The sequence below is a fragment of the Callithrix jacchus genome, chromosome 2 (assembly GCF_049354715.1).
Source record: "Callithrix jacchus isolate 240 chromosome 2, calJac240_pri, whole genome shotgun sequence".
NCBI lineage: Eukaryota > Metazoa > Chordata > Mammalia > Primates > Cebidae > Callithrix > Callithrix jacchus.
In genome coordinates, this window is record NC_133503.1 from 191,576,434 (window position 1) to 191,591,432 (window position 14,999).

The 14,999-nt window shown below is 40.6% G+C and overlaps 1 protein-coding gene across 11 annotated transcripts in view; it reads left to right on the top strand.

Moving 5' to 3' along the window:
* DNAH5 (dynein axonemal heavy chain 5) overlaps window positions 1-14,999 on the top strand; it is a 385,840-nt gene that overhangs the window by 356,516 nt on the left and 14,325 nt on the right. For 10 of the 11 annotated variants that reach the window (XM_078365928.1, XM_078365935.1, XM_078365932.1 and 7 more), the window contains 3 exons: window positions 711-914; window positions 3,080-3,295; window positions 12,480-12,692. In XM_078365928.1, the coding sequence (XP_078222054.1) occupies window positions 711-914; window positions 3,080-3,295; window positions 12,480-12,692 (633 nt within the window). The remainder of the gene's footprint in view (window positions 1-710; window positions 915-3,079; window positions 3,296-12,479; window positions 12,693-14,999) is intronic. The other variant, XM_078365933.1, reaches the window with a different exon arrangement.

Consider the following 14,999-nt stretch of genomic DNA (forward strand, 5'->3'; position numbering starts at 1 on the left):
TATTTCTCTTTTTTTTTTTTGAGACAGAGTCTTACTCTGTCACCCAGGCTGGAGTGCAGTGGCACAATCCCGGCTCACTGCAGCCTCCACATCCCAGGTTCCAGCAATTCTCCTGCCTCAGCCTCCTGAGTAGCTGGGACTACAGGCACATGCCACCATGTCTGGCTATTTTTTACATTTTTAGTAGAGATGGGTTTTCACCATATTGGCCAGGATGGTCTCAATCTCCTGACCTTGTGATCTGCCCTCCTCTGCCTCCCAAAGTGCTGGGATTACAGGCATGAGCCACAGCGCCCTTATTTGATTTCTCAAAGGCCGGTTGGCATTCCAAAGAGAGCCTCAAAGGGCGCATTGTCAGGGTGGGGAGACTCGTTCTTCAAAATCCTAGAAAATGAAAATGGGAGTCTAGATTAGTTTGAAGTGTGTGCTTTCTAAAGAACTGCCTCAATACTCAAAAAGCAAACTCTTTTCTATTTATATTGAGGTACGAAAACACATGAATGCATCGAGGAAGTCTATTTCAAATCATGGACATGAGTAATTACTCTTCTTTACCTATTTACTTTTCTTTCTGCACTTTCTCTTGACGATACTGATGAAGAATGACTGACTCAATGAATGTTAAAAGTGAATATATGGCTGTTACTTGGCAGGGAACTAATAATGCAATAGCAGTCAGATCCACATAATTTTTCTATAAATTTTCCCAGGGTGTCTCCTGGACCACCATCCGCTACATGATAGGAGAGATTCAATATGGAGGTAGAGTCACTGATGACTATGATAAGAGATTGTTGAACACATTGGCTAAGGTTTGGTTCAATGAAAATATGTTTGGACCAGATTTCAGTTTTTACCAAGGATACAATATTCCAAAATGCAGCACAGTGGATAACTATCTTCAATATATCCAGGTTTGTCAACTTCAGAATGTTATGCATAGAGCAAATATCTGTAGCCATTTGACTTTTTGGTATTAAGCACACTGTCTATATTGCCTTTACAATAAATTTTAGTGGTGATATATACTAATGCTTTTGCTGTGAAGGCTTTCTTCCTATTTTTATACTTAACAGATGATTAAAGTGTTTATGTTTGTCCTGAGTGTGTGTTTTGTGTGAATCGCGTTTCCCCCTTCTTTTTTTAATGCCCCAGGGAGGCATTTTCTTTGAGGAGATGACAGACTAGGCAAATTTAGAACTAGGAGACCTACACAAATCCCTGGAGTTCTCTGTCTGTGAGACTTCAGCTGCCACAGCAGTAGGGCAAAGGCAGCTTCTAGACCCAGTTTGTTCTGTTTTCCAATCCACTTGCCTAATCCCGTGACATCTGTTCCTTAACCCTGGCCTAATGGACAGCCAATGGGCACATCCAGGAACCTGCTTTGTGTAAGAGCTTCCTCTAAGACAGGGTTTTTCAGCCTGGGCACTATTGACATTCAGGGCTGGATCATTCTCCGTTGAGGGGCGGGGGCGCTTGCCTGTGCATCACAGGCTGTTTAGCAGCATCTCTGGCCTCTGTCCACGGGATGCCAGTAGCACTCCTTTACCCAGTTGCGAGAACCAAAAATGTCTCCTGAAATTGCCAGATGTCCTCTGGGGGGACAAAATTGTTGCTGGTTGAGAAGCACTGATGTAAGAAGGCATAGGGAGATTTCTTTTTTTTTTTTATTCTGGATGTAAATTTTTTTTTTAAATTGAACTTTAGGTTCTGGGGTACATGTGCAGATCATGCAGGATTGTTGCATAGGCAATGTGGTTTGCTGCCTCCATCCCCCTGTCCCCTACATCTGGCATTTCTCCCCATGTTATCCCTCCCGGACGTGCCCACCCACCCCCACTGTCCCTCCCTTGGCCCCCACAACAGACCTCAGTGTGTGATGCTCCCCTCCCTGTGTTCATGTGTTCTCATTATTCATCACCTGCCTATGAGTGGGAACACATAGGTAGATTTCTGCAGGCAGTTTGAAATAGGTAGGGGAAAAATTCTGATTTTCAAGGTGACCGTGTTTTTTTCTCTATACCTTAAATTCATTAGATCATTATTTAGCAGTCTCTTTGGTGTCTATCTAAGATTTATCTCAGAGTAAACAAACTAAAACATAACAGCCCCAGAAGACTAAATTTATCAGTATATTTACATGTTTTTTGATATATAAGTGTAATGAGTTTCTCATATATTACCACCTCTGCACTTTTATTCATTCAAATCAGCAAATATATTTGTCTTAGTGTACTGCATGTATCTTTAAATCATCAGCACTGAATAGGAAAAGTGCCCATGGAGGTATAAATTTAGGGGTGCCTGCACATATATTTTTTATATACACCCCATCTCGCAGTGTGTTTGCGGTAGCTCGTAAGAAGACATTATGCAAGAAGGAATAAAATGAGGGAGAGGAAGGGAGGGAAATATGAGTATGATAGTAATTAAGTTAAGGATAAGATTCATACATAGAAACATGTGTCAAATTATCAGTAAATTTTCCTTGTTTTCAAACGGTTGGGGGATCTTTTTCCCAGCTTATCCTGCTTCTGCCTGTGTCCCTCTCCGTCTCTGTCTTTCTGACTCTGTTGCTTTCTCAATTTCTCTCTTTTCCTAGCCTCTGTCTTTTTCCCTGGGAAAGTACAACTCCCGCCTGCTGCCTTTATTTGGACCACAATTACTAAAGCTGTCACTTCCTGGTATCTTATAAACATAATAACCATGAGTTATACAACATTGATTTGGTTGGACAACTGGTTTGCGTTTGATTAGACTGTCAGAAAGCAAAACACCAACCACAGCTCCCTTTCTATGTCACATATCATATAACAAGACAGTCTCTCTTTGATTAAATTCTGTTTCAGGTGTAGACTGTAAAGAGCTATGAGGCCAGTTTATGTTTCTCAAGGTTAATTTTTTTTTAAGGAAACTTTTGATTCTTTTCTGGAGAAATTAATTGCGGTTTGTAGCTTGACACCAATAAGACTTAAGTAAATGCATGTCCTCATAAAAGCATTTTTGTTTCTTAAGATCGTATAATTTAGACGGTGTTTATGTTGGCAGTCTGTGCTTATCTGGGGTATTTATTGTTCAGAGTTTGCCTGCCTACGACAGCCCTGAAGTGTTTGGGCTCCACCCCAATGCTGACATCACCTACCAGAGCAAGCTGGCCAAGGACGTGCTGGACACCATCCTAGGCATCCAACCAAAGGACAGCTCTGGTGGAGGGGATGAGACCCGGGAGGCGGTGGTGGCCCGGATGGCTGATGATATGCTGGAGAAGCTGCCCCCAGACTATGTCCCCTTTGAAGTGAGTTGACAAAATCCTGACAAAATGTCGCTGGGGTTGCGTCTCTTCTGTTGGGAGAGTGAGGAAGAAGAAAGGAGGGCAAAAGATAATTTTCCCAAAATTAAAAAACATTGTTTTAAAAACCAGCTTCTTAGAGAACCAGGAAAAGAAGTTTTGTATCCATGAATGTAATGTAATCTTTTCAATATATAAACCATAAGGAAACCGCTGGGGAATGTTAATATTTGCCATTGATTTACCAGTCTGTACGGATAGGTTAGGACTGCTTTTCTGAACCTTCCCTGAGGTACTTTACATTGCCACTTGTTCAAAAGAAAGCAATGTATTATTGAAGCACCCATTATTTAAAATACATATTTTATGTAGTTTAATGCACACCTTAAAACTCAGACCTTATTTATTTCAGAGAGTCTACATTTATATCATTACCTCTACAGCGTCTTCATCTCACTAGTTTTGAAAATTGATATTTTTTAGTGTATAAGTAGTTTCTAAGTAAATTTATGATGATAAAAGTTAATTTTTTGACATCTTTTTAAATTAAATTAATTTTAAAAAGTTTGCAGGAGTTATTGGGGTACAGGTGGTGTTTGGTTACATGAGTAAGTTCTTTTGTGGTGATTTGTGAGCTTTTGGTGCACCCATCACCCGAGCAGTACACACTGCACCATATTCGTAGTCTTTTAGTCCTTACCCCCTCCCACTCTTCCCCCACAAGTCCCAAAAGTCCATCATATCATTCTTATGCCTTTGTGTCCTTATAGCATAGCTCCCACATATCAGTGGGAACATATGATGTTTGGTTTTCCATTTCTGAGTTACCTGACTTAGAATAATAGTCTCTAATCTCATCCAGATTGCTACAAATGCTGTTAATTCATTCCTTGTCATGGCTGAGTAGTATTCCATCATGTACATATATCTCTGTGTGTATACATATACATGATGGAATACTACTCAGCCATGACAAGGAATGAATTTATATATATATATCTGTGTGTGTGTGTGTGTGTGTGTGTGTGTGTGTGTATATATCTCACAGTTTATACACTTGTTGATTGATGGGCATTTGGGTTGGTTCTATGATTTTGCAATTGTGAATTGTGCTGCCATAAACATGGGTGTGCAAGTGTCTTTTTTGTATAATGACTTTTTTTCCTCTGGGTAGATACCCAGTAGTGGGATTGCTGGATCAAATGGTGGTTCTTACCTTTAGTCCTTTAAGGAATCTCCGCACTGTTTTCCATAGTGGCTGTACGAGTTTACATTCCCACCAGCAGTGTAGAAGTCTTCCTTGGTCACTACATCCATGCCAACATCTACTGTTTTTTAATTTTTTGATTATGGCCATTCTTGCAGGAGCAAGGTGGTATTGCATTGTGGTTTTGATTTGCATTTTCCCTGCTCGTTACTGATGTTGAGCATTTTTTAAAAAAATTTTTTATTGCATTTTAGGTTTTGGGGTACATGTGCAGAACATGCAAGACAGTTGCATAGGTACACATATGGCAGTGTGTTTTGCTTCCTTTCTCCCCTTCACCCACATTTGGCATTTCTCCCCAGGCTATCCCTCCCCACCTCCCCCTCCCGCTGGCCCTCCCCTTTTCCCCCCAATAGACCCCAGTGTTTAGTACTCCCCTCCCTGTGTCCATGTGTTCTCATTTTTCAGCACCTGTCTATGAGTGAGAATATGTGGTGTTTCATTTTCTGTTCTTGTGTCAGTTTGCTGAGAATGATGTTCTCCAGATTCATCCATGTCCCTACAAACGACATGAACTCATCATTTCTGATTGCTGCATAATATTCCATAGTGTATATGTGCCACATTTTCCCAATCCAGTCTATCATCGATGGGCATTTTGGTTGATTCCAGGTCTTTGCTATTGTAAACAGTGCTGCAGTGAACATTCGTGTGCATGTGTCCTTATAGTAGAACGATTTATAGTCCTTTGGATATATACCCAGTAATGGGATTGCTGGGTCAAATGGAATTTCTAAGGCCTTGAGGAATCGCCACACTGTCTTCCACAATGGTTGAACTAATTTACACTCCCAACAGTGTAAAAGTGTTCCTTTTTCTCCACATCCTCTCCAGCATCTGTTGTCTCCAGATTTTTTAATGATCACCATTCTAACTGGCGTGAGATGGTATCTCAATGTGGTTTTGATTTGCATCTCTCTGATGACCAGTGACAATGAGCATTTTTTCATGATTGTTGGCCTCATATATGTCTTCTTTCGAAAAGTGTCTGTGCTAGCCATGTGTAGAAAGCAGAAACTGGACCCCTTCCTGACACCTTACACCAAAATTAACTCTAGATGGATTAAAGACTTAAACATAAGACCTGGCACCATAAAAACCCGAGAGGAAAATCTAGGCAAAACCATCCAGGACATAGGAGTAGGCAAGGACTTCATGAACAAAACACCAAAAGCATTGGTGACAAAGGCCAAAATAGACAAATGGGACCTAATGAAACTCCACAGCTTCTGCACGGCAAAAGAAACAGTCACTAGAGTGAATCGGCAACCAATAGAATGGGAAAAAATTTTTGCAGTTTAACCATCCGACAAAGGGCTGATATCCAGAATTTACAAAGAACTCAAACAGATTTACAGGCAAAAAACAAACAAGCCCATTCAAAATTGGGCAAAGGATGTTGAGCATTTTTTTCACATTTGTTGGCTGTTTGTGTATCTTCTTTTGAGAATTGTCTATTCATGTCTTTAGCCCACTTTTGGATGGGATTTTTTAAGATTACTGATTTGTTTGAATTCATTGTGATTCTGGTTATTAGTCCTTTGTCAGATGTATGGATTGTGAAGATTTTTTCTCCCATTCTGTGGGTTGTCTGTTCACTCTGCTGTTCACTCTGTTCCTTTTGCCATGTAAAAGCTGTTTAGTTTAATTAGGTCTCAGCTATTTATCTTTGTTATTACTGCATTTGCTTTTGAGTTATTGGTCATGAAATCCTTGCCTAAGCCAATGTCTAGAAGGGTTTTTCCAATGCTATCATCTAGAATTTTTATAGTCTCGGGTTTTATATTTAAGTCCTTAATCCATCTTGAGTTGATTTTTGTATAAGGTGAGAGATGAGGGTCCAGTTTTATTCTTTTACATGTGGCCAGCCAATTATCCCATCACCATTTGTTAAAAAGAGTGTTCTTTCCCTACTTTATGTTTTTGTTTGCTTTGTCAAAAATCAGTTGGCTTTAAGTATTTGGGTTTATTTCTGGGTTCTCTGTTCTATTCCATTGGTCTATGTGCCTATTTTTATACTAGCACCATGCTGTTTTGGTGACTATGGCCTTATAGTATAGTTTTAAATCAGGTAGTGTGATGCCTCCAGATATGTTCTTTTTGGCTTAATCTTGCTTTGTCTATGCTGGCTCTTTTTGGTTCCATATGAATTTTAGAATTGGTTTTTCTAATTTTGTGAAGAATGATGGTGGTATTTTGATGAGGATTGCCTTGAATTTATAGATTGCTTTTGGCAGCATGGCCATTTTCACAATATGGATTCTACCCATCCATGAGCATGGGATGTGCTTCTATTTGTTGTGTTGTCTGTGATCTCTTTCAGCAGTGTTTTGTAGTTTTCCTTGTAGAGGTCTTTTGACTTCCTGGTTAGGTATATTTCTAAGTATTTTATTTTATTTTTGCAGATATTGTAAAAGGGCTGAGTTCTTGACTTGATTCTCCACTTGGTCACTGTTGGTATATAGAAGAGCTACTGATTTGTGTACAATTATCTTGTATCCAGAAACTTTGCTGAATGCTTTTGTCAGTTCTAGGAACTTTCTGGAGGAGTCTTTAAGGTTTTCAAGGTAAACGATCATATCATCAGCAAACAGTGACAGCTGACTTCTTCTTTACTGAATTGGATGCCCTTTCTTTCTTTCTCTTGTCTGATTGCTCTGGCTAGGACTTTCAGTGCTATGTTAAAAAGGAGTGGTGAGAGTGGGCATTCTTGTCTTGTTCCGGCTCTCAGAGGCAATGCCTTCAACTTTCCCCATTCAATATTATGTTGGCTGTGGGTTTGTCATAGATGGTTTTTATTATATTGAGGTGTGTCCCTTGTTTGGTGATTTTTTGGAGAGTTTTATAGAGGGATGCTGTATTTTGTCAAATGCTTTTTCTGCATCTATTGGGATGATCATTTTTGTTTTTAATTCTGTTTATGTGTGTATCACATTTACTGATTTGTGGATGTTAAACCATCCCGGCATCCCTGGTATAAAACCCACTTGATAGTGGTGGATTCTATTTTTGATACACTGTTGGATTTGGTTAGCTAGTGTTTTGTTAGGGATTTTAGCATCTATGTTGATCAAGGATATCAGTCTGTAGTTTTCTTTTTTGGGTGTGTCCGTTCCTGATTTTGGTATTAAGGTGATGAATTAGGGAGGGTTCCTTCTTTCTTTCTCTTGCGGAATAATGTCAAAAGGATGGGTATCAATTATTCTTTGAATTTCTAGTAGAATTCTGCTGTGAATCCATCTGGTCCTGGACTTTTTTATGTTGGTAACTTTTTAATTATCATTTCAATCTCACTGCCTGTTATCTGTCTGTTCAGGGTTATCTAATTCTTCCTGATTTAAGCTAGGAGGGCTGTATTTTTCCAAGAATTTATTCATCTCTTCTAGATTTTCTGGTTTATGTGCATAAAGATGTTTGTAGCAGCCTTGAATAATCTTTTGTGTTTCAGTGGTATCAGTTGTAATATCGCCTGTTTTGTTTCTTAGTGAGGTTATATCGATTTTCTCTCTTCTTTCCTTGGTGAATCTTTCTAATGGGCTATTAATTTTATTTATCTTTTCAAAGAACCAGCTTTTTGTTTCATTTTTCTCTTGTATTGTTTTGTTTTGTTTCAATTTCATTTAGTTCTGCTCTGGTCTTGGTTATTTCCTTTCTTCTGCTGGGTTTGGGTTTGGGTTGTTCTTGTTTCTCTAGTTGCTTGAGGTGTGACTTTAGAATGTCAGGTTGTGCTCTTTCAGTCTTTTTGATGTAGGCATTTAGGGCTATGAACTTTCCTTTTAGCACTGCCTTTGCTGTGTCCTAGAGGTTTTGATAGATGGTACCACTTTTGTTGTTCAGTTAGAAGACTTTTCAAATTTCCATCTTGATTTAGTTTTTTGACCCAATGCTCATTCAGGAACAGGTTATTTAATTTCCATGTGTTTGCATGGTTTTGAAGGTTCCTTTTGGAGTTGCTTTCCAGTTTTATTCCACTGTGATCTGAGAGAGTGCTTGATATAATTTCAGTTTTCTTAAATTTATTGAGGCTTATTTTATGGCCTATCATATGATCTGTCTTGGAGAAGGATAGACCCTGTGCTGTTGAAGAGAATGTGTAATCTGCGGTTGTTGGATGAAATGTTCAGTGGAGTATTGAAGTCCCCCACTGTTGTTGGGTTGCCGTCTCATTTCTTATTCCTACTAGTAATTGTTTTATAAATTTGGGAGCTCCAGTCTTAGGAGTGTGTATCTTTAGAGTTGTGATATTTTCCTGTTGGACAAGGCCTTTAATGATCATACAATGTCTGTCTTTGTCTCTTTTAACTGTTGCTTTAAAGTTTGTTTTGTCTAATATAAAAATAGCTATTCTAGCTCACTTTTGGTGTCCATTTGCATGAAATGCCTTTGTCACCCCTTTACTCTAAGTTTATGTGAGTCTTTATGTGTTGGGTAAGTCCTAAAGGCAGCAGATAGTTGATTGGTGAGTTCTTATCCATTCTGTGGTTCTATATCTTTTTTTTTTTTTTTTTTGAGACAGAGTTTTGCTCTTGTCACCCAGACTGGAGTATAATGGCATGATCTTGGCTCACTGAAACCTCTGCCTCCTGGGTTCAAGTGAGTCTCCTGGCTCAGCCTCCCAAGTAGCTGGGACTACAGGCATGCATCAACACACATGGCTAATTTTGTATTTTTGGTAGGGACAGGGTTTCACTGTGTCAGCCAGGCTGCTCTTGAACTCCTGACCTCAGGTGATCCACCTACCTCAGCCTCCCAAAGTGCTGGGATTACAGGTGTGAGCCACTGCATCTGGCCTGGTTCTCAATCTTTTAAGTGGAGCATTTAGGCCATTTATATTAAATGTTAGTATTGAGATGTGAGGTACCATTGCATTCATTGTGCTATTTCTTGCCTGTGTACTTTTTTTTTTTTGCTTTTTAACTTGTATTTTTTGTTTTATAGGTCCTGTGTATTTATGCTTTAAAGAAATTCTGTTTTGATCTGTTTCCAGGATTTGTTTCAAGATGTAGAGCTCCTTTTAGCAGTTCTTGTAGTGGTGACTTAGTAGTGATGAATTCTCGCAGCATTCGTTTGACTGAAAAAGACTGTATCTTTCCCTCATATCTGATGCTTATTTTTGCTGGATACAAAATTCTTGGCTGATAGTTGTTTTGTTTGAAGATGCTGAAGAGAGGGGCCTAATCCCTTCCAGCTTGCAGAGTTTCTGCTAAGAAATCTGCTGTTAATCTGATAGGTTTTCCTTTACAGGTTACCTGGTGCTTCTGTCTCATAGCTCTTAAGATTCTTTCCTTCATCTTAACTTTGGATAACCTGATGACAATGTGCTTAGGCGATGACCTTTTTGTGGCAAAGTTCCCAGGTGTTCTTTGTGCTTCTTGTATTTGGATGTCTAGGTCTCTAGTAAGGCCGGGGAAGTTTTCCTCAATTATTCCCTCAAATATGTTTTCCAAGCTTTTAAAATTCTCTTCTTCCTCAGGAACACTGATTATTCTTACGTTTGGTCATTTAACATAATCCCAGACTTCTTGGAGAATTTGTTCATATTTTAAAATTCTTTGTCTTTGTTGGATTGGGTTAATTCAAAAACTGTATCTTTAAACTCTGAATTTCTTTCTTGTACTTGTTCAATTCTATTGTTGAGATTTCCAGACCATTTTGCATCTCTATAAGTTTGTCCAGTGGTTCCTGAATTTTCAATTTTTTTTCTTTAAGTTATCTATGTCCTTGAATATTTCTAACTTCACTTCTTATATTGTTTTTTGGATTTTCTTGCATTGGGCATTGCTTTCTCTGTTGCCTCTCTGATTAGCTTAATGACTAACCTCCTGAATTCTTTTCAAGTATATCAGGGGTTTCTTGCTGGTTTGGAACCATTGCTGATGAACTAGTGTGATTTTGAGGGGTGTTAAAGAGCCTTGTTTTGTCATATTACTAGAGTTGGTTTTCTGGTTCCTTCTCATTTGGGAAGGCTCTGTCAGAGGGAAGGTCTTGGGCTGAAGGCTGTTGTTCAGATTTTTTGTCTTACAGGGTGTTCCCTTGATGTAGTACTCTCCCCTTTTTCCTACAGATGTGGCTACAACTGCAGTGATTGTTGTCTCTTTTCTGGGTCTAGCCACCCAGCAAGTCTGCTTGGCTCTGGGCTGGTACTGAGGTTGTCTGCACAGAGTTTTGTGATGTGAACCATAGTCTCTGGGTCTCTCAGCTGTGGCTAGCAGTATCTGTTCTGGTGGAGGTGGCGGTGGGATGCAATGAACTCTGTGAGGGTTCTTAGATTTGGTGGTTTAATGCTCTATTTTTGTGCTGGTTGGCCTCCTGCTGGGAGGTGGCACTTTCCAGAGAGCATCAGCTTTGGTAGTATCAAGAGAAACCAGCAGTGGCGGGGCGGGCCTAGAACTCCCAATTATATGCCCTTTTTCTTCCACTACCAGGGTGGGTAGGGAGTGACCACCAGGTGGGGGCAAGGCTAGGTGTGTCTGAGCGCGGCCTCTCCTTGGGTGGGTCTTGCTGTGGCTGCTTCAGTCTCTAGTGGGAGGGTGTGTTCAGGTCAGGAGTCTCTCCCTTTCCCACTTTTGCAGTTGGAGCACTCACAGTATATGCAGTGTCACCCCGGTCCTGCAGGAGCAGTCCAGGTCTCTCATAGGATCTGTGGGTACTCTCAGGATTTCTGGTTTGTTCTTGCAGTCGATCTGGCACTAATGTTCACAATGTGAGCCTTCGAACACTGCTCTGTCCAACCGAGTGGGAGCGGCAATCTAGTCCTGCCTCCCGTCCCCTAATTGTTTTCTTGTTTGACATGTTAAGGAGTATTGTGGGAAGATTTACCCTGATAGTATTTTAAAATCTTCGATTATCCTTTGAGTTACAAACAATTCAATTACATATGCACCCACAAAAATTAAAAAAAAAAATTACAAAACAAATCTTTGATTAAACCAAGAGTAAGAGGTAGCTGATTTTCCATATAGTTTTAAGAGATGATCTGGACAATCATTTGGTGCTTCTAACACAGAGACACCTATTTCTTTGTATTTTTTTTTCCTTTTGTACCACATTTTCAAAAGGAATCCTATAGCATTTTGTGTCTTTTGCACCCCCACTGTTTCTACTAAGCAGGTGATTTTGGCTGCTAATACTACAGACTGAACTTAAGGACCTGTAGTCAAGGGGATAATGTCCCTGGAATAACCTGTGATTATTTGCTTGAAGAAAAATCAATACTGTTATCAGCTTTCATAAGCACTCTTCATTATAGGATCGGGAAAGGTGTCATTCACATCTAGCAGGGGTGGAAATATTTATGAAGTGATAAAAATTTCTAAATATAGAATGATAAGCACATAAATAAACATGGTAAGTAGCAGGAGTTAGAAGAACCTCCCTTCTTTTGCTGAATTTGTCAGTGCTACCTTAGGTTGTAGCAACTCAGCCTAGCACAATATCTGATCCATAGAAGACTCTTGATAAATCGGATGGTAATGAATGAATGGGGAGATGGATAGATGATTTGATGGAAAAACAGAAAGCTCTTAAAAGAGAATTCTAGTTTTTTGAGACAGCCAGCAGAATGGTTGTGTATGTGTGCATGTCTTCTTGTGTGTGTCCACATGTGGGTTTGAAAGAGCTCAGATTGGCAGAAAGGGAGTTTCCCGCTAAGCGCATTTGCTATTTGGAAAGCTGCATGGTGTGGTCATTCATTTTACATTCTTCTGTGAATTCATGGCTGCCCGTTCTTTCCCACATGGCATGAAAATTCAGGCTGGTCATCTAATAGATACTTTTTTTTTTTTTTTTGCCATGCAGTAAAATAGAAGCTGATTATTTATTGAATAGTAAGAATTTAGGCCTGTTCAGAGACCCCAGGGCACCAGGTCTATAAAATCCTTAGTAACTAATTGCTAACATGTGCTTTCAATGTGTCCATGGCAGGTGAAAGAGAGGCTGCAGAAGATGGGGCCATTCCAGCCTATGAACATTTTCCTCAGGCAGGAAATAGACAGGATGCAAAGGGTACTCAGCCTTGTCCGCAGCACCCTCACTGAGCTGAAGCTCGCTATTGATGGCACCATCATCATGAGCGAAAATCTGCGAGATGCGTTGGATTGCATGTTTGATGCTAGAATCCCTGCTTGGTGGAAAAAAGTATGTATAAACCTGCTCTTATTCTGCCTCATCACCTGTTGTTGTGAAGAGTTGTAACTGGCAAATGGAAAGCATTGATGGATAATTTACTCAACATGGTTCTTTTGTTAGGGACTAAGCCCCTTATAACCCTGTATTTTTAGACCATAAGTAGGGAAGGAAGTCTTTTTTTCTAGCAGAGCAGGTTCTCTCTTAGGAAATTTGCATACATTATTTCATTTAAATTTTGTATTTTTCTGCTTTTATTTTACAGATGAGAAACTTAAGGTTGGGACAGGTTAAGTCTTTTCTCAGATGACACATCTGAGTAGTCCAAGAATCAAAATTTAAACCCAAGCCCCTGTACTCCAAAGCCCAGGAAGGGAAGGAAACATGCCCCCTACCCTCACTAACACATCAAAAGTTAGACCAAAATCAAAAAAATAGTCTGCTATATGCTGTTGACATGGGAGGAGTTCCCTTATCCCCCTCACAGGGTATGTGACAGGGCTGTGGCTTACTTTTTTCGTGCCCTGCTGCTCAAACCCCTGGGGGAGCGCAGACGGGCAGGTGGTGAGGAGTGTTTTTGCGCTCCAATCCCGTGGCAGCATCTAGGGTTGAGTGTGTACAGCTCCTGAATGGGCAGGCATTACAGTGCCCTCTTTCTGTTTTGCCATCTGCAAGTAGCTCATGTTAATCAGCTCAATTAGACCCTCTGCCTTATCACAAGGACAGAAGGCTTTCTGTATCCTGGGTTCTTGCTCCAGTGTACTGAAAAGTTGGATCACATGTGGGCTTAGAGGATAGGTGCAAAGTTTTATTGAGTGGTGGAAGTTGCTCTCAGCAAAGTGGTTGGGGAGCCAGAAGAGGGATGGAGTGGGAAGGTGGTCTTCCCCTAGAGTTGGGCCACCCAGTGTCTGAACTCTTCTTTGACCCCACCTTAGCAAATTCCACTTTGTCCCACTGCCCGTGGTGTCTGTCGGTCCTGCCAGTGTCTGCTGGTGTCTGTCTGTGAGCTTTTCTGCTCTTCTCCTCCACTTGACATCCAGCCACTTGTGTGTGTGCCTGCTATGGTCTTTCGGATTTATATGGGCACAGGATGGGGGGCATGGTGGGCCATAGTTGTCTTGGAAAATGCAACAAAACAAAGGTGCACAAAACAAGGGTGCCAGTTCTCACTTAGGTCTGTGGGCACAAGCCTGAGGGTGGAGCCTTCACCAGGGACCCTGGACTGCTCTACCCAGCACTTCCCTGTCCCCCTCTGGTATCATTATATCTGTAAATACAGTATGTAGTATGTATATATCAAAATAAGAGGATAAGAATTTAACAGCATGCTCACTGGTTACTTGTTAGTAATTGTGCTAAAGACAGATAGAGTTGTAAGGAATAATTTTTCACTTGGAAAAGTAAAATGAGTTCCTGAGTGTCTTTGTAAGTAGGAAAATAAGTGTATTTTAGTAGAGTACATTTAAAGGGATGGAGCCTAAATGGTATTCTTCTCCCTGTTCTGTATTGTGTGTGTGTGTGTGCGTGAGTGCACATGTGTGTGATGTGGATGCACACCCATGTTATGGGGAGATGTAAGTGAAGTTGCTAAGAGTAATTATGGTGGGAAAAATACATAGGAAAAGGGTGGGAGGTGTTGCTATCTTCTGTAACCTATTTCTTGGGAAAATATGGATCTGTCTCATGGCTTCCTTTTCATCTGATCCCAGCAATTGTCTGGGGGACTTCACACCCACAGTGTGAACCCAACCAGGGCTGGCCTGACAGGTCACTCCCAGTGTCCCTTCTTTCTGCATTTTCACTCCTGCTCTACTTCCTCATTCAATTGCCACACCTAAAGGTTGGAAGGAGGGGGAAACTAGGACAGAAATGCAGGCAAGGAACTACTTTGCAATCTCAAGTTATGAATGTGAGTGAAACTAGGTTTCACAGGTGTGCATCACCTATAGTTGGCTTCAGCTGCCAGGAGCAGGCCTGGGAAAGTGGACACTTGAGGGGCTTTCCATGTTGGACACCCACCCAAAGAGTGCAGTAGCAGATGTGCTGGTTTTTTTGAGCTGCCATAACAAAGTACCACTGACTGGGTGGCTTAAGCAACAAAAATTTGTTTTCTTGTAATTCCAGAGGTGACAAGTCCAAAATAGAACTGTTGTCCAGCCATGTTCCCTTCAGAGTGTCTAAGGGAGCATCCTTCTTTGCTTCATTCTACTTCTGGTGGCCCCGGGAACTCCTTGGCTTGTAGCAATCTTAGTCCGATCTCTCCCTTTGTCTTCATGTGGTTTTCTTTGCCCTGTGTATGTTCCCATCATCTTCCCTCTA